Source organism: Artibeus jamaicensis, unplaced genomic scaffold (genome assembly GCF_021234435.1).
Source record: "Artibeus jamaicensis isolate MK-2021 breed Jamaican fruit bat unplaced genomic scaffold, CSHL_Jam_final contig_797, whole genome shotgun sequence".
In the NCBI taxonomy this organism is placed as follows: Eukaryota; Metazoa; Chordata; class Mammalia; order Chiroptera; family Phyllostomidae; genus Artibeus; species Artibeus jamaicensis.
This window is the reverse complement of record NW_026521977.1, coordinates 7,907,290-7,932,265: the sequence shown is the minus strand read 5'-3', so window position 1 is coordinate 7,932,265 and position 24,976 is coordinate 7,907,290. Positions and strand designations below refer to the sequence as shown.

The 24,976-nt window shown below is 40.7% G+C and overlaps 1 protein-coding gene across 3 annotated transcripts in view; it reads right to left on the bottom strand.

Moving 5' to 3' along the window:
- The window catches only part of NUCB2 (nucleobindin 2), a 48,240-nt gene extending 34,279 nt beyond the window's left edge, over positions 1–13,961 (bottom strand). For 2 of the 3 annotated variants that reach the window (XM_053673112.1, XM_037150544.2), the window contains exons 1-4: positions 13,818–13,961; positions 8,701–8,856; positions 1,269–1,412; positions 575–682 (exon numbers count right to left, since the gene is read on the bottom strand). In XM_053673112.1, the coding sequence (XP_053529087.1) occupies positions 575–682; positions 1,269–1,412; positions 8,701–8,706 (258 nt within the window). In that variant the 5' untranslated portion in view covers positions 8,707–8,856; positions 13,818–13,961. The remainder of the gene's footprint in view (positions 1–574; positions 683–1,268; positions 1,413–8,700; positions 8,857–13,817) is intronic. The other variant, XM_037150541.2, reaches the window with a different exon arrangement.
- Positions 13,962–24,976: the final 11,015 nt, after the last annotated feature.

Below are 24,976 nucleotides of genomic sequence, written 5' to 3'. Positions count from 1 at the left end.
GAGAAGATGTCTACGGCTAAGATTGTATCTACAGGGCTTTTAAGACAGAGGCAAATAGTTAAATCTCTCCTACTGACACAAGATACAGCCTGGTACCTCTCCTGTTAATCCAGACCTGGCTAAAACACCAGAACGTAACCTGTGCTGAACCTCTGAGTAGCTTCCTTCTGTCCTCGAATCACGATCCAGGCCCTCCATCACCTCGGCTCGTTCCAACCCCATCCTTTAGGCAGCCATGGCCTCCACTTCCCAGTCTAGGTTCCAGCAACAGTTACTAACTCCAGTTTCCCGTGTATCTCTCGTCTCGGTACCCTCACACGGTCGCCTCAGATGCCTCCCAGTCTCTTTCCTTTTCTCAGTCACATCGTCGAGCACTGACATACTCTTTACCAAAAAGAACAACTTCCCACCTTCCCTACTGCTTCTTAGCAAATTACAAGTCCACCCTCCGCATATCCAAAGCATATTATATACTCACTGTGTGCCCATCTTAATAATCCTCTTCTGGAGGTTAATCTCCCTTGAGAGATCAGTGTCTGGCATGCAGAAAAGTTTAATAATTTAATTTAATTACCTTTATTTCTTCTATGTCTGCTTTCTGGAGCTTTTCTCTGAAATGATTATCTGTTTCCAACACATCAATCACTTGCTTGAGATATTCATCATAATAAAGTCCAGTGTCCTTCGAATTAAGAAACAAACAGTAAAGCTTGATTGTTTTTCCTTCTCTGCATCTAAATATTTCAATTCTTAAAAAACTAAAATGTTAGCAAAATGCAGCTGAGACATATCTACTTTGATAGTTTAGACTGTCAAAGCTAAAAAGCTCAAATGAAGGGCCGTTTTGTAGAAATCATGTTTTGGGGATCACACCAAAGTCCTGTTTTGCTGTTACACAAAAGTAGGTACATTTTCTATATGGCTTAGACAATGAAGACTTGAAAAATATTAATTGGTTTTACCCCATTGTTGCCTGTTTCTCCTCATTGCTATTTCTCTCCCCTTTGAATAGAATACAGTTTTGTTGGGGGGGGGGCACTGGTTAGCTCTACAAGAGAAATGTACTGTGATTAATTCTTCTATATACTATCTAACACACTCACTACACTAAATAAATATTGTCTAACATTAAACAACATATGCGTATCCTACATTATTTTCACTGCTATTTCAGAAATAGTTTCGAAATGTTCAATTTTTAATACTAAATATTAGCAGTATCTCAGTTAAAATTCTCCCCGCCAGGTTATATTCCCCGTTGGACTCACTGGTGGCTCTATCTTCGCACTGTCCACAGGGGGAGGGTGTTTTACTTTCGTCTTGTCTATGTCTATGGGCACAGCTTCGAGGGCGGCAAGTAGACACGGGACCCAGAGAAAACAGCACCGCGGCAGCACAGTCCTCCACCTCATCTGAAACAGAGGCAGAACTAGAGTGGAGTGCTGAAAACATCTTAGCAAACTGTGCGTACATGCATTCCCAAAGCCACATCAATAATATGTCAAGTTCCAGGAAATTTAATACAACAAAAGAATTCTAGGGAGAGGGTTAAAGTAGATCATACCACAGAAACAATGTATCACTGAAGAAAATCAGGGGAGGGTGGTGATTGCTGAGGGGAGGGGGGCATAAGGGGAGTAAATAGTAATGGAAAAAATGTAATAAAGATTATATGTTTTTTAACAAAGAAAGGCAGGAGGGAAATCCTGTTTAGCTAAAATTAAAAAGGAAAAAAATGTTAAAGTTTGTATAGTATAAGGAAACATTTGGTTTATTATAAAAGCTTCAAATAAGGATGGCAATGAGGGACTCAAAACATTTTAAAATAAATAGCCCAAGTTTAAGAAATGGAGCATAAGAAAAGAACTATGTATTTTTTTCTCAATTAAAATATTAGAGAGCCTGCCCTGGCTGGTATAGCTCAGTGGATTGAGTGCGGGCCTGCAAAGCAAAGGGTCCCAGGTTCAATTCCTAGTCTAGGGCACATGCCTGGGTTGCGGGCCAGGTCCCCAGTTAGAGGCGTGCAGGAGGCAACCACACACTGATGTGTCTCTCCCTCTCTCCTTCCCTTCCTCTCTCTCTAAAAAATAAAATAAATAAAAAATCTTTAAAAAAAATTATAGAGCCAAAATGACTTCCAGATATAATATTTAATTAGCTTCAACTTAACTTTGAAAATAAGATGTACTATAGATATAAGTTGATTAAAAGAGAGAAATGACTCGCTACAAATATTCTCTTAACTTATCAAACATTATCATAGCCAACAGTCATTTGCCAAAATTTTGGGCGGTCAATGATTTTTCAAATAAATAGGTCAATACATATCATGCAGGATGTAACAGGGTTGAAACAAAGAAGGAGCAACTACTGCTGTAGTTCACCTTCGCTTATGAAGTTTCCACTCCATACGGATATTAGTAGCACCAGAGGATCTACTACAAGAATTGACATGAATAAAAACCTCCTATTTAGGTGGTTTTTTACATATAGACTCATGTTAGGGTCCACATCAAGCATAATGGTCTGAGCCCTGGCTGCTGAGGCTCAGTGGATTGAGCACCAGCCTTCAAACCAAAGGGTCGCTGGTTTGATTCCCAGTCTAAGGCACATGCAAGAGGCAACCACACACTGATGTGTCTCTCCCTCTCTTTTGCCCTCCCTCCCCTCTCTCTAAAAGTAAATAAATGAAGTCTTTTAAATTTAAAAAAAAAGGAGAAGAATGGTCTGACCATCAACCTGGAAAACACATTATTTAATTCAGCATCTTCCCGACTTACCAGGCCATGGACTTTTTTTTTTAATATAATAGGTTTTTATCCACAGAACACAATTCGGAAAAAAGTACACTGCCTCATGTTTAACACGACCCTGGGTAGTATTGGAGCAGTGATTCACTTGACACGTGAAGAAATTTTTGATTAAAATAGTTCATTCACAGACCATTTTCATGCATTAACAAAATCACTAGACCTCACATTTTAGTGCTACTTTTAGCCTATCAAATTTTTAACACCTTGTCTGAGATAAAACTTGCATACAATTCACCCAATGAAGGTAGAGGATGTGTCTATTCTGTAAAGATAGTTTTCAGAGTTTAATTCTCAAACCGAAAAAACCAAATCACCTGACAGCTTACCCAAAATACAATTCTCAGGTTGCACCCAACACCTCTTGAATCAGAAATCTCTGTGGTGGAGCCCAGGAACCTGTTTTAATAAACTCTCCAGGTGGGTCCCACCTACGTACGCTCAAGCCCCAGGTTCACTCTTCTCTAGGACACTGGTTCCTCACCCTGATCGTTGTTAAATGCTTCTCAGGATGAAATATGTGTGTGAGAGACATTGGCTCAATGACACTAAGTAGGTTTTCATTTTTGCAAGACTTCCCACACTTGTGGTGGGCTACTAGGCATTATGAATCTCTAACACATTGTTTGTGGACAGAATGTCTTCCCATAGTGAATCACCTTCTGTTCCACAACTATTTTTTATGACAACATACATTTATTATTCATTCATGCTTCATGTCCATGAAGAATAATAGTTTTAAGTGTAGCCATGGCTGAAAAGCCCAAGCTATGACTTAACTATTCAAAGGTGTTTCCTTCCAGGGTCCTACTGTGGTGCACATGTGGTTAGAAAGTGAGTAAGTGTTAAAATTATTTGAATAGTCTCTCTACGATGCACACACAGTTCAGCCCAGAGATGTACCTCTGTAACTTCACAGCAGACCTCATCAGAAACTGTGACTATCCCTTGAAATGGGCCACCCAGAGTTTCAAAGAACCTTTCACGCACTTCCTCCCCTCCACCCTGTGTTATCTCCAATGTCCCCTCGGCTCTCCTCACACCATACAACACACATACGTAGGGCAATTAGTAGGCATTCTGTCTCAGCAATTGGCAGCTATGTCATGTATTTTAAAATATGCTTTCTTACAGGGTCCACCTTTCCTTTAATACACAATAGAAGCCTAAGATCAATCAAAGTAAATTAGCACAGTTAAACCCAATTTTGGAAGTGGCATTGCTTTGCTAATTTGTCACTTCCCCCTCTCACTCTTCTGCCATGTCTGCCATAAATAGGAAGGCAAGTCAAGAAAGAAACATGAGTGTGCATGTGTGTGGATCCCAGCAGCATGTTGAAGTCCAAAGGTACCAAAAGTCTCTAGATGTCTACTCTAAAACACGGACTAAATTTATGGCTCATACACTTTTAATTGGGCCCCCTGGTTTATTATCAGTAACAATAGAAGTAGTCTATTGAGTGTTAACTATGAACTAAGCAGCATGCTAAACCTGTTTTTATATATTAACGAGTTTAATTTTTAATTCTGTGAAACACATATTATTATCTCCAATTTAAAGCATAGGAAATTGAGGCATAGCAGTTAAAAAACTTGATCTGGGCCGTAAAACCAGAGTTCAGTCCTGGGAATGAGGGACCCAAAGCCCGTGTCTGCGTTTAAGCAGTGGTCCTCCAAGTGTGATCCCTGGGCCAGCAGCCTCAGCATCCTGGAAATGTGGTAGAAATGCTAATTCTTGAGGCTTCCTCCAGGCCTTCTAAATCAGAGTCTATCTGGGGTGCAGGGGGGATGGGGGGACGATCTGTACTATCAAGCACTGTAAAGTGACTCTGATACATGCTAACATTTGACAACACGTCTCCCTTTGCTCCATTATTCATGAATGTCCTGTGCACAATAAGAGCCAAAAAGAATGCTTATCTGAAGAGCAAACTGAAATCCTCAAGGAAGAGAAAACAAGTGTCATACCTAAGAGTAAGGCAAAATTAAATTTAGGTCTACATTTCATTTCACCATTCCCTTGCAATGTGTCTACAAATCAGTTGACTTTTCCCACTCATCTCATTTTCAGAAATACCTTAATGAATTCATTAAGGTATTCATTAAGTCTTAGAAATACCTTAATGAATTTATTTTACTTGTAATTCATTTATGTATGCACAAAAGTGATGTGAGAAAAATCTCCATGTCTAAATGCACCTTAAAAAGCACTTTCAGCAAACACAACAAAACGGTAAGAGATAAAGCACAGTGTCATAGTTTCATTGGAAGTATTTTCTCTGTGTGGTTAATAATGCTGTGTCTAAAGTTCAGAGTCTAAAAACTCTGAAGTTTTTAGAGCCAGTGAAATACCTTACACTGAGTTTTAAATGCACCATCTTCGGTTGGGCTTCCTATTTATCCTGCGTTTTTTATATTTACTTCCTCTCCTTTCTTGCCTTTTTTTGTTTCATTTTTTGGTTGATGGAAAATTTGTAAAGCATGCTTCCCCCTCTGCTTGTTTCTAATCTTTTATTGTTTGTTCTAGAAATAATTAGGACAATTAACTTACTGAAGTCTAAAGTTAAGTAAAACAGTTACTCTACTCCTTAATAAGGCCTCAATAAAAGTTAACTTATAAAAGAAACGGAAAGGTTCTAGCACATTAGGTGGAAAAGGAATGACACAAAGATCTCTTTAAATACCAAGATAATGTCAAATGGGTCAAAGGTTTACAGATTTTCATAAGCCCAGAATATAAAAATCAATATTCACACAAAAGGAGGCAGGGGGATAAGGCAAAAGGAAGACTAGCTTACTTTTCTTCCATTATGGGGTCAATAAGAATGGCCTTCTTTCTTTTATCACCCTCTTCTTCCATAAGAATAGAGACCTAAAGAGGAGACACTGGGCTGAACTTGGCTGAAACAGTTTTCTGATCCTAACTAGGATGATCTGAAGTTCTAAATCAGACAGCGATCTCAAGACCACATGGAAATCACTGACCCCAAGGGCCTCGCAGCTTTGGGTGAAATTACAAAGTAAGCAGAGTTCTTAGCCTTTCCTAGTATTCCATAGGTACACAATAATTTCCAAGTCCCAAAGGAAGTTTATCTCTCTTCCCCTGTCTCCGCCAAATCAAAACTCCCACTTACACACAAAGCCAGATTTCTTTTTTTTTAATTTTTATTTATTTATTTTTAGACAGAGGGGAAGGGAAGGAGAGAGGGAGAGAAATATCGGTGTGTTGTTGCCTCTTGTGTGCCCCCTACTGGAGAACTGGCCTGCAACCCAGGCATGTGCCCTGACTGGGAATCAAACCAGAGACCTTTTGGTTCACAGGCAGCACTCAGTTCACTGAGCTACACCAGCCAGGGTACAAAGGCAGATTTCTTAACTATTGATTCATACCAAGAGTTACCCAGATTAAGTTTACTTGGTGGGTAGGCGCATGGGTGGGGGTGTTTATCAGTTTCCTGTTTTGACTGTAGAGAGAGATATCCTGGAAGTGGTTAAAAAGAAAGGCCGCTGGGGCTGGTGTGGCTCAGTGGTTTGAGCTCCGGCCTCCAAACCCAAAGGTCATGGGTTCCATTCCCAGTCAGTGCACATGCCTGGGTTGTGGGCCAGGTCCCCATTTAGGGGTGTGTGAGAGCCAACCAATAGATGTTGCTCTCCCTCTCTTTCTCCCTCTCTTCCTCTCTCTCTAAAAATAAATAAATAAAATCTTCAAAAAAACCACAATGGTCATGGGTGAGAAAAATGAAGTGTATAGAAAACTGAAACTACCATATTTTGCTACGTACAACACGCTCCCATGTATAATGTGCACCCACATTTTTGTCCAAAGCTTTCAGGGGAAAAACATCTTTCACTTTATTTTAATTCAATTATTTATTTATTTATATCCATATACTTGTTTTTTGTATTATAAGGGAATTTTAGTGTTTAATTTTGAACGTATTATGGTGCGAGAAATTTTATGGAACAAATAATTACAAAACACAAGAACAGATACAAGGTATTTCAGGCACTGCCCACGTGTAATGCGCATCCTTATTTTTCCCTCTAAAATTTGGGCCACGAAGTGCACATTATGTACAGCCAAATACGGTAGCTCATCCCTCCTTGCAGTGGTTTCTATTCCTCCCTCAACTGTCTTTTTCTCCCTCCTTCATTCCTCTTCTTTGATTCCTTTTACTTTTAAATTTAAAACTAAATTAAAGTATGTTTCCTTTCATCTATGTTAGGCACTTGTTAATTTAACGCATGTTTATTACGTACCCGCGACGTGCCAGATATTATGCAGGACATGAAGTTAAGTGAGAAGGACTTGGTCCCTACGCTCACAGGACTTTCAGTGCAGTGTGCAAGGCAGCTTGTGAAATAAACACCTGCAACTTGATAAAAGCTTCTATGAAACAATGCATAGAGCATGATTCTTTTTCTGTTAATTAAAAAATCTTTAAAGGCATTATCATAGTATTCAGCAAAGAGACATTTCAGTCAGCTGACTCGTAACACTAAATATCTCTGAAAAACTCATAAGCCTCCTGATTATTTTGTTTGAGGTCAATGGTTCTCGATGGGGAAAAAAGAGAATCAAAGTACTAGTAGCAACAGAATCATTATACTTTGTCCCTAAGTGATACAAGAAAAAATTCAAAACCTTGCAAAAACACATATATATACTTTGTAGAATGAAGTGTTAATTTGCTTCTAATCTTCCTTTTAACATCTCTAAAAGACTGAATCTTTCTGTTCTGCCCCCTCCAATTTACATTCCCGGTACTTCTGTTTTCTTTTCTCAAACATTGTTTCAAGTTACTTTCTTCACAGATATAATAGCCAACCAAACCATTTCACATGACAAGTATAGGGTATATTCATATAATATTTGCAAATAAAGGTCTGGAATGAAATAAAATATTGATATACCCAAGTCAGTTAAGTAAGGACTAGTTGTTAAGTAAGAGGAAATTTCAAGACAAGTAACAGTTAAGTGATTAAAAAAAACCCCACAACTTCTGACTTATAAGGAAGGCAAAAGTGTGCCTCAAAAGAGCATACTGAACTTCAATTTATCTTGAGATGGTTATACTTGTCATTAAAAATTTACTTCCTGATGATTTACTACATGAGACCCCTGGGATAACTTATCTCTGTCTTTTTAGTCCCTTGCATAAAGCAAGTAGCTAAAAAAAAAAGTAGCTCTTTTTAAATAAATGCATACACTATAAAACAAACATCTATCAGCATTTATGAGTAATTTAAAAAATAACCAGAATAAATACCCAATGGAGACAGAAAGGCTTGTATAATGAATCATGGGATAAAAGTTAAAAAAAACAGCTTTTATTAGATGAAAGTTATTTTCTTCTGTAGACATGATAAGAGTTAAAGCTCTACTATGGAAAAGTAGGAAAGCTTCTACTTCCTACTTCCATGAGTGGTGATCATGGCATACAGTTCTCAGAGAGGACAAAAATATCTGTACTGTGACAGAGAATTCTATTTGCCAATATCCAAATCTTCTCTTCCTCCTCAATAACAAAAGCTCAATATTATTCAGGAAAACCATGCATCCAGTCACATTTTCCTGCTTCCCTGGTAACCTGAGCTGTGGGTCAGGACATCTCCCTAAAAGAAGAGAATAAATCCTTTGTCTTTGCCTTGCTGCCTGGAACTTGGCTGTGATGGTTAGAGCTCTGGCAGCTATCTTGGACTACAAGGACCGCACACCTTACAGGTAGCAGAGCAAAGAACTGAAAAAAGCTCAGGTCCATGATGACTTTATGAAGCTACTATACCTAACTGAGACTGTCTAATTCAAGAATTATTTCACCTGAGAAAATTAATATTGTGTGTTTAAGCTATCATTAAGTTGTTTTTATCTTTCTTACCTAATTACTTACCTTCATATAGATTAAAATTTTTTATCTCCTTTTTGTAGATGAGGCAGCTGAGATCCAGAGAGGTAAGGTGACTTGCACAATATCAAATTAACAAGGAGGTAGGTCTTGGCTCTGAGCTCAATGTTTTTTCACCAAAAACTGGACTCTTAATGGGTTCTAAATGTAAACAAAAATAAAAACATTAAATACAAACATAAATGTAGGCTTATTATATTGATAATGGCATATGAAAGTGTATGAATTTGTCACATCCTGTGAAAAACTACCAAGTTGTTATGATGTGGAAGAAAACTAAATTATATCATATTCCAGTAGTGAGGGGAGAGAGAGATATTTAATAAACAGAATAAAAAGCCAGAATAGACAAAGATATTGATTGTTGTGCCCAGGTTTTACTATTGCTTCCCCTTTTAAGTAAATAAGAAGAATTCCAACTAAAAACTTATTTCGCTCAACAAGAAGACTTCAAGATATATACTTGAACAATAATTAAATAAATAAATAATAAAAATAAAAGACTTCAAGATGTAGGGTGAATTGTCCCATTAAATCCTTTTTTAAAAAAGATTTTATTTATTTCTAATATCTCTTTTTAGAAAGAGGGGAAAGGGAAGGAGAAAGAGAGGGAGAGTAACATCCATGTATGAAAGATACATTGATCGGTAGCACTTGGCCTGCATCCCAGGCACGTGCCCTGGCTAGGGACCAAACCAGTAACCTTTCGGTTTGCAGTCTAGCACTCAATGCACTGAGCCACACCAACCAGGGCTTCCCATTAAATCCTTAACTGGAATCTTTCTTCACCCTTACCACTACTTTTAAAATTAACTTTGGCACCCTGGCTGGGTGGCTCGGTTGGAGCGTTGTCCCATACACCTAAAGGTTGTAGGTTCAATCCCAGGTCAAGGTATATACAGGAGGCAACCAATGGACATCTCTCTCTCTCTCCGTCTCCATCTTCCTTCCTCTCTCTCTCTCTAAAATCAGTAAACATAGTCTCAGGTAAGGATGAAAAAAATTAACCTTGGCCCAGTCTCAGTCATATTAGTCTCGGTCTCAGAGACCAGTAATAAAGTAAAGGATCTGAGATTCTCTTTTGAAACCCCACCACCTAAGTATAAAATACAAGGCAGTTAGCTCATGTCCAAACTCACTGGTGAACGTAATCAATTACCAGTATTTCTAAGCAGTCGGTAAGGAGATAAACAAATAAAATATCTTCACATTTTAAGAACAGATCTACTTCTTTCCTTTTATTGTATATTTAACATAAAATAGTAAGTAGGAGAGTGATTGTATACATGTTATATGCAGGAAAGGCATATGACTTTTATTAACAGAGCATGGTCAGAAGTAAAACATCAGCTTGAGTCCTGACCACACCTGTTTACTAGAACCTTACTTGCCTCTCTGAGCCTCAATTTTCCTACCTACAAAATTAATATTAAACTAATATTACGCTAATACTTCCTCATAAGTTTCTGATTAGATGAAAATAAGAATAAAGAGAATGTGAGTAACACAGTGCACGGCAATAGTAAATGCTTGATAAATAGTAATGCCCTTCTTGTCTTGAAAATGAAATAGCTATAATATTGAAATAATAAAAATCTGTGCAGTAAACACACAAAGTTAAAAAGCAATAAATCAGTTTGACATACAACCTTTAAATGTCTTTTTTAATAGCTTTTTAAAATTTTTACCTGAGGATATGCTTCTACTGATCTTTTATGGATTTGAGAGAGAGAGAGAGAGACATAGATGTGAGAGAGAAACATCAGTTGGCTACATACGTGCTCTGGCCCAGGATGGAACCTGCAACCTTCTGGTGTATGGGACAACACTCCAACCAACTGAGCAACCCGCCAGGGCTAAATTTCATTTTATGAAGGGCCACATTAGAGCTCTCCTCCAAGCACCACCACAAACAAAGTCCTTATGCAGCTATCGGGCAATGAAAAGAATACATCCAACCAAAGAGGAACACAGCCTCTTCCGCCCTGGCATTAAAACAGATCTTTTTCAAGAGGCCCCGGTTTCTTCCTCCAAGGCATTGCCCTGAGCCAAGAAACACGTTGCTTCTTCTTACTGTCGGTGTCATAATCCTAACAGTAAAAAGGAGGGGGGTGGAGAAAAACAATGGCTCCTGGGTTTCTCAATTGCAGTGGTAACAATTGGTAACTTGATACTCAAGTCCACTTTTCCCTGTGAAAATGAGAGTCAATGGGAAAGTGAGGTTCAAAACAGAATACCAGCTAAATTGAACTTCAACCCCTCCCTGAATCAAGACATCAGTATGGATGTTACTGTCTCTGATGCTTATATTTGTAGAAAAGGATATCAATCAAGAAAACTGGTACATGACCTTTTTTCCCCACTTAACAATCAGTTACAGTATCCTTGATAATAGGCTATGAAAAGTAGATACTGTTGCTTATTTGTATCACTCAATAAACAAATTTATTAAAATTACAATGTCTTCAGCCCTGGCTGGTGTAGCTCAGTGGACTGAGTGCCTGCCTGGGAACCAAAGAGTCATTGGTTTGATTCCCAGTCAGGGCACATGCCTGGGTTGCAGGCCAGGTCCCCACTTGGGGGCGCACAAGAGGCAATCACACACTGATGTTTCTCTCCCTCTCTTTCTCTCTCCTTTCCCTTCTCTCATAAAAACTTTTTAAAAAATCACAATGTCTTCATTATTTATACAAACTTACTTCAGATAACTAAAATACAATATGTCGAAAAGTTCTGCCAAAAATACAACAGAAGCATGCAACTGCTTCTTCAGTGTCCCTTAGGTTGCTTTGACATTTTTAAATCCTGAGAATTCTGGGACCGAGAATTTTGGAGGTAGTTTGGTTGAGACCCTACTTTTATAAAAGTTTATAAAACACAGGGAAGGTAACTGATTTGGCCAAGATCATTTGGCAGAGCCAGGATTGAAATCTGGCCATAGAATTCTAATTAAGTATACTTTCACCATATCATGGTAGGTTTTTTTTTAAGATTTTTTTTAGAGTGAAAATATTAAAGTGATTGACATTTTTCTTTTTCCTAATAAATTATTTGAAATTGTTAAGAGCCTGTTTTTTTAAGTCTATAAACTAGTTGCATGTATTAAACATAAAAACAACAAGCTTCCTCCTTCTAGACCTTTAATTATTTAGAAAAAGTTAATCATGTATCATGCTAAATATAGTCAACTTAATTACTCAAAATACTTAAAAGATTATCTACTTTAAGGATTATTTTAAATACATTTTTAAATCCTACACTGGATTCCTGTAGCTACCCAATACTTACAAGGGTATTTTACACAGCTAAGTCATCCAAAGGGTCCTTAAAAAGTTAAAAGCAATTTAGATATTATTCTAAATAACACAAAATTGGTTTAGTATAGAAATATACAAACATATTCCAAGACAAAAAAACACTGTTGTTAATCATGTTACTGATAATCTATGTTAACGCCCATAATCAATAACTAGTATTTTGAAAGGTACCCTTATTGCTTTAATTGTAGGTTACATTTTAACTAGTCTTTGAAGACCACAAACAGTCTTAGCAAAAAGCATATTGAACGGGTATATACAAAATGTGTGATACGAATAATAACTATCTCAAGGAAATCAGAGAAAGGAAAACACAGCATGGGCCCAACTTGCAAGATGGGTAAAATTAGTATAGATGCTGGAGGATAGCATGAGTAAGCACAAGAAGACAGAAATACATTTTTTCACTCATATTACAAAGTTGGACCAGATCATAGAGTTTACAGACCAAAATGAGAAATATAAGTTTAATGTTCACCCTAATAATAAGAGCGATGTTATTTGCGATTTCACTTCTAATTCTAAATGTCCATGTTTGTTTTTAATTGTCGACCCTATTAATTGAAGAATATTTCTTGAAAATTTGTTTGTTCAACTTTGTTGAACTTGTTCAAATTTTATAAAACAAGAACTCACACTCAGCTTAAATTAGGACGAATCCTGAGACAATTTCTATGAGGGGCAAGATGCTAGAATCTGGATATTGCCTGACTCCATTCAACCGAATTGACCAGGGAAAGCCTCAAGAAACAAATAATTTATATAAGTTGTAAAAGAAACTATAGATATTCTGATGTAAATCTGTAATACCACGGGTCATATGACTTTAAAAATTCCTTAAACAACTGTCTCATCAATTCTAAATCCACAATCTTCTTCCAACAAACCTATCAGAAATATTGGCATTTAAACTTGCACTCCCTCAATAGTTTAAAATTTTTTAATGAATTTATTTGAGTCAAATTGAGTACCATAACCAGGAAGCCAGATCTCAAATACTGTAGTCCCTCCACGTTTTTTAAAACAAGGTATTTATCATTTGGTGTTCATATTCGCCCATGGATTTAACAGCCTTAATAAAAGGCACAGATGGCAGGCAGCACTTACTTATTCAATTGTGTAAAACGTACATTATCCAATGTAGGAGTTTAGTGGGCAGCACCAGCCACAATAACCACATTTGCTCACTGAGTTACCACATAGCAGATGCAAATAGATGAGCTCTTTCGCTTTCATATACTCTGAAATCGAAAGAGCTCACCTTCACGCTCAATGATATGTTACTTAAGGGAAAACAGTAACAACTGACAAGAACTTTCACCTCTTCTCAATGTTGGGGGCTGACAGCTTAACAGCATGAGCAAAGCAGGTTTCACCGGACGAGCTTTGCTTGGCAGCGAGGGTCGGGGGTAAGAGGTGAGGAGGTGAGCATCGGCCAGGAATTACTGGGTACACCCTCCTCAACAATTGGCAACTCCCTTGCCCATCGGACCTGCCAAAACCAGCCTGTAACCCCACCCGGGTCTCAGTTCTGCACTCACCCTCGCCAGCTCCTCGCCTGGAGCCACTCATCCTCACTGACCCCTGAGAAAGCTTGGGTGCCCTGGAGCGAGTGGAGCGGAGGAAAGGACCGCCCCCCCCCCTCAGGATGGAGCTGGAACCCCCTCCCACACATGCCGGCCCACAGTACAGCCCCAGACACCATCACTGCCCGGGCAAACAGAGGAGATCTAAGCCTTATCTCAGGACCTGCCCCGGCCTCCCGCGGTACTGATCTGCACCCACCTCGAGGTCACCAGCCTTCCCTAGCCCCAACCTTCTGGACCCGCGAGGTTCCGCCAGCCGAATGCCTGCAGGGCCTGCAGCACACAGACCTGTCTAGCCAGCTCCCAATTCTCAGCTCAGCTCCCTACTCTTGCCCAAGATGCGCTCCCGCCTCCTCGCTGCCATGGCGACAGCCCCCGCCTCTAGGAAGCCGCTGATTGGTTAGATTGGATCTCAAAAGGCGCTGATTGGCGGAGGCCAAAAAAAAGACTGGGCTGGACCGGGGCGGCTTGGTGTGCTGCAAAGAAGCCCGGGGGAGGTTCAGCCAAGAGGGACGTGGCGCTCTGCTACGCCAGCTGAGAAGCCGCGCCCCTTCCTTCTTTAGCTATTTTTGAGCGTGATTTGGGCGAGTAAGGTGCTGTACTCTGCGGGCCTCCCTTGGTTGCTGGCTCGCGTCGGCAGCGCCCAGAGAGGTCAGAGACCGGCTATCAGGCCCATTTTCGCCCAAAGGCCTCGTCTGAGTCTAACGCCCCCAAACCTATTCCACACTCACCTCCTTTACGCCCTCGGCCACTGTGGCTTGACAGCCTTTAGCATTAATAAAAGGCACAGATGCATTCCATCTTCTTTCACACCCATTTGCAGACATGTCTCTTAGCTCTACGCCCTGATAGAACTGAGACATGTACTCCACAACCCTCATTTTAAAGATGGGGAAAATGAGGCTCATAGATTTCAGTGGCTCGAGGGTTAGAGAACCTTTCGGAGCCCTGAGGCTGGTATCAAAGCTTAAATCTGCTAAATAATAACACTTCACTGAGCCTTAGTTTTCTCCTTTGTGAAATGGTATCATCTATTTCACAGTTGTTATTGAAGATTACATGAGATAACATTCCAGAAAAACCAGTACAGAACCTGTTGCATATGTTAGTAATGGTAGCTTCTCATCAAGAAGTAATAGAAGGTAGTAGCAGCCCAGTGCACCAATTTGGAACCAGACTGCCTGTGTTGCAAAACTGGACTCTATCGCAAACCAACTCTGTACCTCGGTTTCCTTGTCTCCAATATAGGGATTAAAATACCACCCTCCTCATCCCTGACATGTGTGGCTTGGTTGAGCATCATCCTGCAAAGCAAAAGGTCGCTGGTTCAATTTTTGGTCAGGGCACATTCCTGGGTTGTGGCAGGGTCTCCAGTTGGGGCACATGCAAGTGGCAGCCAATGGATGTATCTCCCCCTCCCTTCCCCTCTCTCTACAAATAAATAAATCTTTAAAATACCACCCTGCTCACCCTGGCTCACCCTGCCTGGCTCAGGCAGGGCTCAGCTGGTTGGAACATCATCCTCTACACCTCACCATTCCACTTCCTAGTTTCACTTCCTGGTCAGGGAGCACATGTGTAGGATGCAGGTGCCGTCCCTGTTCCAGCACACGCAGGAGGCAACTGACTGATGTTTCTCTCTCTTGATGTTTCTCCCTCTTTCTCAATTCCCCTCTCTCTCAAATAAACCTTTAAAACAGATCTTTGAAAAGGAGAATATAATAAAACTAAAAATAAAAAAAACACACCCTTTTTACAGCTGCTTAGAAACCATTCTCAGCTAAGGCCTTTGCCCAAGCTGTACTGACTTCAGTAGACCACCATTTCCCCTGTATTTTACATGGTTGGGAAATTCATCAGAACTCAAGTGGCACTGCTTAAGAAAAACCCACTCAATTGAGGAAATTTCTCTCCACTCCTTTTCATTATTCTCCTTAATAATTAGTATGTGTGTGTATGTGTGAACAGGAGGGATCCGAAAAATCCATGGGAACTATCTGCTGGAGGGCGGGTCCCCTGTAGTACAAGCTTCCCCCACTAGGGGGGCGATCTAGAAACCCATCTGTATCAGTGTACCAACTGGCATTGATGTAAGAGGCTGCATTAGGCTTCAGTGAATTTTTTTTAAGACTCTTCCAACCCATTTGCCCATTTCATCAAGGGTGAGTTATGAGCCCACACCACTCTGAGTGTTCAGCAGTTTTTGGCCAAAAGCAGCATAGCCCCATGCCTCACCCTCCCAATTTCAAACAACTCCTCCACTGGGCTCTCATAAAATTTTAAACATATGTTTATTACAGAACTCATATGCTTACCTTTATTACAAAACTGCAGTATATATTTTTTAATTTATTAACCTCCTTTGGTAGAATTCAAGAATGTGAGTTTCCTAAAGGTAGCATTTTTGTGCATCCAGGGCCTGCGATGAATATTCGTTGCATGAATGGTAATAAGCAGGCACAGGAACAGGCCAGGTCAAATGGTTGTGGGGTGGGACCACGATGGGATACACTCTGATGCAACAAAAACTTGTCCAAGGGGATGGAGCAGATTATGTCGTCATGAGAAAAATCTGTGAAAATCTATCTAATGACACTGGCCTGGAAGTGTTGACTACAATAGGAAGAGAAGCTGGACCCTGCATTTGTGATGGGTCACTAGGGTGACACAAGACTCGGGAATCCTCCCATGTCCAGAGAAGCATTCACATGCACCACAGTGCCTAGAACCTAGAAGGCCTCCAAGAAGTATTATTATATTTGTTGAGTAAATTAAGGACCGAATGGGTCTAGGAATAAGCTAGCATATTCTGGGCTCCAGGCTATCCTAAACCAGCCTTTGGTTGTAACCTGGGTGAGTCAGGGTTTCTATTCGAGCTGGACAGGCACATAACCATGTGCTGAGTTGGGTGAGTCTCTTAGCTAAAGACAACATGGCTGTCTGTCTGTGTCAGTTCAGCTTTGGTGACCGCGTAGTATTGAGATAGTACTGGCTGGGACTCTGACTGGACCGTAGCCGGTTTCTGAACTGACATGCTTGGACAAGTCAACAGGTCTAATCTCAGATGTGGGTTCCAGGGCTATGAGTTGGATTGGCATTTTCCTTCGCTATGGAATTAGCCTTTAACTGAAACCACAAGCTAAGTCAAACCACAGAATACAATCAAAATTTAAAGGTAAGGAACTTAGCCCTGGCTGGTGTGGCTCAATGGATTGAGGACCAGCCTGGAAACCAAAGGGTCGCTGGTTCGATTCCCAGTCAGGGCACGTGCCTGGGTTGTGACCCAAGTTGTGCTCCTAGTAGGGGGCGCATGAGAAGCAACCACACATCGATGTTTCTCTCCTCTTTCTCCTTCCCTTCCCCTCTCTCTAAAAATAAATAAAATATATATTTTTAAAAAGATAAAAAAAACTAACACGCTGGTGCCTTGATCTTGGACTTTCCAGCCTCCAGAACTTTACTCAATAAGTGTCTGTTGTTTATAAGCAGACAGTTCTGTTGTTTAAAATACCCAGTCTATGGTATTTTGCTATGGTAGACAAATGGACTAAGAAAATACAAGTCAAATAAAATTAAATTTTTGAGTTTTTATCTTGTATTGTGCTCTTTAATATTTTGGGACAAACTAACACCTTAGAAACATTTGGGGCAGTGGTTCTCTCTTGGGTATATGAGACCGAAATTATTTTATAATAATACCAAGGTGTTATTTATGTTAACATGCAATAGATTCATCATTGCTAATTTTAAATAAATCAATAAAAAGGTATTTAAAGTTTACTTATTTCAATTTCTAGTATAGAAGTACAAATAAATGTAAAGGAATCTAAAGACCAAAAACCTGAGGAGTTCTGCTTTAGGCCAAAAATAATTTTTTTTCTTGAAAAGCAAAAGGACGTACATAGTTGTATTACTTTGTTACTATTGTTACTAGAATGGTCTGAAGCATTTATATTGACTAACTTTTTTAAAAGGTTTTATTTATTCATTTTTAGAGAGTGGGCAAGGGAAGGAGAAATCAGGAAGCATCAATGTGTGATTGCCCCTCACACACCTCCCACTGGGAACCTGGTCCACAACCCAGGCCTGTGACCTGACTGGTATTTGAACTGGTGACCCTTTGGTTCACAAGCCTGTACTCAATCCACTGAGCTACACCAGCCAGGGGTGTAATGACTAACTTCTAACCAAAGTAACTAACTTCTATTGCCCAGAGAAAACTGGAGGGCTGGATAAAAGAGAATTGCTTGTTGTACAGGAGCATTAAAATGTTCGCAGACTAGCAAAGCTCATGAATACATACACGCAATTTTCTATGGCCATATATCTTTTATTCAACTTCCTTTAAAGTAGAAAAAGTGAACATATTCATTAACATGACCCAAAGTTATCGCCTCTCTATAGCATATAAAAATAAAATTAAAACTATATACACTTAAAACCATGCTTAGTGGTAACCATCGATTAAATATTCAACATTACTTAGAAGTGAACTAGGTATTCAGTGATTATCCATTAATGAACAATATTAATCCAATGTTTTATGTTAAAGAATTTGGAAATTAACTTTAGATTACTACAAAACATGCACACCATAAATATAATTACTATTGAAATAAAAACTTTGCCAGTATAATGATTCAGTTTAATTCAGTTGGACACAAATTTATTTATATTCCATAATCTTTAGTGTTTGAAGTGCTTTTCAGCCAAAGGCCACCAGGAACACTCCTGTAGCTGAACAAGTTTGGTTTATAATTCATTGCAGTAGGAGAGAACATATACCATGGGGAACTGCAGGGCAGCTCAGTAAAAAGTATTAGACAAGACTTACAGGAATTGAGATTTGATTGAGTGGTTTTGGAGAAGGTATAAGAAGAGAGGGTTCACTATAGTTTGGGTGTTGTCAGAAAGTGGAGCAAATTCTGTGAGTATCTCAATACCTCTTATTCACAGGGAGGGCAAACCAGAGCGAGCCTAAAGTTATAATTAGTAAAACAGCACCAGTCCCTCAAACTGGCTGGTGTAGGGAGATAGTTGGGATTTTACAGCTTGGACAATGTTGGTTTTGTCTGTTTTCAGATATGATTGGAGCGAGTTTATTCTTTTCTTAATCCACCATGGTCACAGACTGGCCATGTCTGGTGTTGCTGGAACCTCGAGACCCAGCTGTGAGCGCCAGGCCAGCTCCCAGCGACTCCAAGGCCCACCAGCTGGAAGCAGCAGGTCAGCTCCTGGATGCCAAGGACTGCTTTCTTTTATTTAAAAAAAAATTTTATTGATTTGTTTTTAGAGACGAGAAGGGAGGGAGAAAGAGGGAAAGAGAAACAGCAACCTGGGAGAGAAACATCTACTGGTTTCCTCTCAAACATGCCCACAACCTGGGGCTAAAACTGCAACCCAGGCCTGTGCTGGGACCTTTCACTTTGTGGGATGACACCCAACCCAGCGAGCCACACCCGCCGGTCAAGGATGGCTTTTTTTGTTTCTTTATTAACGCGATGTAACAGTAATGTTAGCTTATTTAGTAAATCTCCACATGTTTAGGAAAAATAAATCCGGGTAAAACAAAGATGTACATTTGTATTATACTGAACACTGGCAAATCAGGGAAAAGATAGCTATTTTCTAAAAACGAAGTAGTGAAATGAGTGTTGAAGGGGTTGAACAAGCCACCTCAAAATCTGCTGATTTCACCTACTGATTGTTTTGAGCTAAAGTCACTCGAAAAACAGCAAACGCAAGACGGATCGATCTCCGATGATCTCCGCGGGTTGGACAGACTTATTTATCCACGGTGCCTGGCACCTGTCTCACCTCCCTTGTGGTATTTGCACTATTCCTAGTGTTCATCATACTCATCTGACAAGGCAAGCGGCCAGCTAAGAGCAAACATAGGCCTCCATGTGGGCCCCAAGGCCCGCGGCGGTGTACAGTGAGTGGCCCATAAGGAGAGCGCAGCCTTCATAGGGGAGGAGAAAGTTCCCTGGGGCCCCTGGCTGGGTCTGAGAATTAAACGGCAAAGAGAGATTAATAAAAGAAAAGCATACTAGTTTATTTAATGTAAGTTTTATGTGACACAGAAGACTTCATCAGGAAATGGTTAGGCCTGAGTATTTTATGCTGGGTTTGGTGGAGAGGGAGCAATGGTGGAGAAACGTGACAAGTTAGGGAGTATGAGGTATGTGCAGGCAACTGGGAGAAACTCAGTAAGGTCTGTTTTTTAGGACTCTTCTCCGCATCCCTTTGGCTTCAGAATGGAGGGGTATAGAGAGGGCACCTCACACATGAGGGTTTATGACTTGTCTCAGGGGAAAAGGGCAAAAGGAAAGTCAGAATGACCTTCCTACTTTTGCTATTTTCTCAAAACTCCTTCACTTTAAAATATTTAGTATACCATGGTGCCATATTTTGGGATATGTGTCCAGAACCCTATCACCCAAATGGACCACTTGGATGCTGCCCCAGCTTCTCAGAAACCCAATAATTCAGAACTTCAAAGACTATTGTGCAGTCACTCAGCCAGAGAATATGGGTGTATGAGACTCCGGGCACCCAGCCTTGGGAGCTGTCCCTGGAGTCAGGTGAGTTCAAAGGCAGAGTGACTGTGTCAGCACAAAAAAACCTAGTTTCTTAAAATTACGAAAGTTCTAAGGTGTCTGGCTTTATCTTTTCCCTGTGTTAGGTAAGAGAATCCATAGACTTTTGGTAAATATGAAAGGCTGTGATCAAGAAAGGCAGCAGCTGGCATATAGGCCCAGGCCCCAGGACACTCCTTTATCTTTGGAGAGAAGAACAAAGCTCGATTTGTGAGCCTGGGAGAGCTCCCATTTGCAAAGGTGTGAGGCCCTGGCAAGGGCTGGGAACACCCTTAATCTGAAAGACACCAAGCTGTGCTTTCTGTCAGAGTAGATTCTGTCTTGGACTTCAAAGTCATTACATGACCTTCAGAAGAGTTAGGTAAATAGGTGTGTCAAATATTTTTTAAAAGCTTATGAGAACTTACTCTGTGTTAGATCCTATACTAGACACTTCGTGTGTGTGAGTGGAATGTAAGTTAAGACATTACCGATAAATTTTGTTCACCATTGGGCCTCCATTTCCTCCTGGGATGAGTGTACCCACACACTCTGCCAATAAAAAGTATAAGACAGTCTGATGTGTAATAATCTCTAATATATGCCATTAAATGAAAAAAGAAAGAAGTGGAAAAGTATGCATGATATGTTCCTATTTGTGAGTACACACACGCACACACAATAATACATTCAACACCTTAGTTTCTCAGTTCCTTAATTTCTCAAACTATAATTACCCTGCATGAACGTGGCTGGAGGAAAATATACAATCATGCTAATTGATCTGATTTTAAAATTCTGACCGCAGTCCTCAAGTGGACCCTCAAGGGTGTCCATCAACCCTGCTAATTTCCCTAGATAGTTCATCCTCACACTCCCTTAACATATCATTTAATTGCTCCTCCTCAAACCTATAATACCCTTTGCCACTCCTACTCTCAGCTGATGACAATGTTTTTTATTTCACTGAGAAAACTGAACACAATTTCCACATCCTCTCACCAATAAAATCTACAAATGGACCTGCATCACTATGTACCTATATGCTTGATCTTCCCCATTAACAGGGGATACGTCCTCCAAGCTCCCATCTAAGGCTGGCCCTTCCTTTTGTGTGATGGCTCTCACCTTCTCTTACTTAACTGGTTGGACTTAAGACCCATTAAATGGGATTTTAGATCCAGCAAATTAAGGAAAATGAAAATGATAAGAAAACACATACTATAGACTAAGGAAAGTGTAAGTTGAATCCTAAGAGTAAGGCAGGTATGGAGGCCCCAAGAATTTTCGCAAGGAGATCAACTAGGCTAAGAGTTAGGAGGTCTGTTGGAGGGGTATCGGAGGAGTTAGTCATAGCTATGTTACAAGCTATATGAACTTGGGCAAGTTACTGCAATTCATGGACTTGGGAGGAATGTGGGAAGGCCACAGACAAGGTTAGCAAAACTACATTTTGACCCTTGGATTCCTTTTACAATATACCCTGAATTAGTCAAGCTTTTCACAAGCAACGAAATTCAACTGAGATCTCCAGTCAAGATGGCGGCATAGGCAGACATGACTCTCCTCTTTGCATAACCACAAGAAAATTCCAACTAAAACAGAACAATTCTTGCTCAGATCTGACTGAAATTGAATTGAATGGAAGTCTAACAACTATGGAATTAAAGAATCCACACCCATCCAGACCAAGCTGGCAGACTGGGTTGGTGCTGTATCTAAGATTTCATCAACCTGGCTAACACTGTTTGGCCACCCCAGAGACTCCACCCCACCTAATTTATGGGCCCACCCATTCAAGCCACGTTTCCACATGAATGGCTTGCCTCAACTCATGCTCCACAATTTCCTAAATCATCTCAAACAAGCAGCAGCTGATGTCACTTAAAAATTGATTTTCCCCTGGCTGGTGTAGCTCAGTGGATTGAGCACGGGCCTGTGAACCAGAGGATCTCGGGTCGGTTCCCAGTCAGGGCACATGCCTGGCTTGCAGGCCAGTTCCCAGAAGGGGACACACAAAAGGCAACCATATATTGATATTTCTCTCCCTATCTCCTTCCCTTCCCCTCTAAAGATAAATACATAAAATCTTTTAAAAATTGATTTTCCTTTTTCTGCCCTAATGGTTTGGACAGAAGGGGCCCAGAAATCTGAAAAGGGGAAATCCTAAAATATTTCTCTAACCCCAAGCTAAGAATAGTGGGCAAAGGGGCTTTGGGCAGGCGTGACACACTTTGCACACCTTCCGCCAGACAAGCCACCCTTTTCCTAATATGGAACAGTGAAGAATTGGTCTGTGCCTTTGTCACTTAGTGCTTATGGTTTTAACTGTGCCTTCTAACTCTCTGGACAAACCTGTTGCCTACAGAACATGACGAGGCTGCCCGCTGCCCAGTAGTGCCAGTCTCTGGACATCAGGCATGCCACTTGCCAGGAACAGCCGACTGACCTGGACTCTGCTAGGGCCTTCCCCACGTGAAGGCCACCCTCTGCTGCACACCCCCACTCTTTTAGAGATCCCTGGACCCAAGAGTAGGTAGGACAGTGGCCGTGTCCGGCAGGAAGTAGCTACAAGAAGATAATGAGACATTTGCCCATTGTCCTTTATAAGAATATAAAGGGCCTATAGCTGAAAGGGTGAAGTGTAACAGGTGTAGAACGAGGTCCAGAACTTGGGGTGTTTGGGTTAGGGTTCTCCCTGAACCAGAGAAGATCCTCCTGGGAATATAGAAAAAGGAAAAAAAAATCCCAAAGCCTCCATATCCTGGCTGGGGGAAGGGAAAGCAGAGCAGAGTCATTGAGAGTTACTTTGCATATCTGAAGAACATGGCCAGTGTTTTAGTGATGTTAAGTAGCTGTGCCTGCAGTTCTGGAAGCCAGGGAGACGGTGATACAGTTGGGAGGTGGTCTCTGGTTGCACCTGCAGGAGGGGCTCAGAGGCAGTTCCTACATCACAGGGCCACACCTGGCCAGACTCACAGTTGCAGCCAAGAAAGGCAGAAGAGACCAGACGATTGGCAGGTGTAACCCTATGTGGGAGGAGCTGGAAATGATGTTACACAGGAAGATCCGCCCTGGGTTTTAAACGCAAGCATGGCAGCCGTGCTAGTGCTCTGGACCATGTGGGAAGGAGAGTAGGAGAGCTATGAGAGGTGCCCTGTTTCTCACTCTCTTGGCCAGGCAGCTTAGAAAGGAGAAGAAAAGCAGGATGTAGTAGCTGGGCAGGGTCTTGGCCACACAGTTTGAAAGGATGCAGAAGGACCCCCACCAACCTGACATGAGGATGAGGTTTTGGATTAAGAGCAGGGAGCCCAGCCAAACACAGATGACTGGAAGAAGCTGGAACACAGAAGGGAATCTGCTCTGCTAAGCTACAGACTTTTCCCCCGAAAGGCAGTACCTCTGACTGGCCTGGTTTGGTAAGGGGAGGCAGGACTCTATGTTTGTGAGTGTTTTTGTTTCTAAAGGGTGTGGATTTAACGGCAGAATTCTGCCATTATTCTAAACTTGTGTAACTTTTGAATAAATAGTTCCTTTCCTTTTCATACGATTCTGGCATCGGGAGTCACAGTTCTTATTGGTGGTGGTCAATAGAACCCAGAGGAATAGAACCCAGAGTGGCTCTGCTACTCCCCCACAGCCCTGCACCAGTGGGAAGATTTCCTGGCTGCCCAATGCCTGGCTTGCTAACAGCGCAAATCAGCCAGGCATGGCATCTACCCTCGAGCCATTCACAGGCCAAAAGGATCAGTACTGTGAAATCTTGAAACCAGTTCTCTTGGTTATATATGAGAAGTCGACCTGCTTTCATGTGGTTTTCTAACATAATTTATAACCATGCCTCTAACCATAATGTCAGTTATAACTTGTATTAAGAAACCAAGAAAAAGAATTATTTCCTTAGAGGAAATTATGTTAAACCAACATCTCCCATGGTTTATTCTGATGCATTTTCATTTTGATAGCAAGGAATATCATCTCTGAAAAGAATTTTAAACTGCATAGTATTGTAGAAAGTATCCTTAGCTGGACAGTCAGGCATCGTGGGAGTTTAATGCTAGCTCTGCCCTTAGGGCACTGAGGGCAAGTTGCTTCAGCTCTCAGAGTCTCCACTTCCTAAGACAGTCAGTGGTGTGGGAAATGACAAACACTTTTTAATGCTCTCAAAATCAAGAGTACACTTCTACTGCATCAGTGGGACATTGGGACTGGTTACCAGGCAGTCTAATCCCTCATTTTACAGAGTGGAAGACGAGGCTAACAGTGATGAAGTGGCTTACCAAGGACAGACATCTAGCTGAGATCAAAGTCAAGGCTGTGTGATGAAGAACGATGCTCGATGCTTGGTTGTTTGTTTCACCCCCAGCCTTTGTGCGCCTATTGGTTATAAGTAGCGGCAAACAGTGTTAGGCTTCACTTAATACACAGTTTTCTTCCTTTATTCATGTAGTTCACTTTGAAGGAAATAAAGTCTTTGCATTTAGTGTAATTTACTTTGAGGGATTACAAACGTTTATCTTTTGCTGGTGGTTGTAATAATTAAAACTTTAAACAGCTTTAAACATTATTTGTGGGATACAAAAAAAGTAAAACCTTCTGAAAGATGAAAATTTCTAATTTTATAATTGAACAAGACAGTTAGCATACAGGAAAAAGGGGGGATATTAAAGTGCCTTTATTTGTTCTTAAGAATTTTAACAGGATTTCCTTTTGAGAAAAAAGCAGTAGGGACAAGTTTTCAACTTGAAGGGTTTTTTCCTCCCAAAACAAGAACATACGC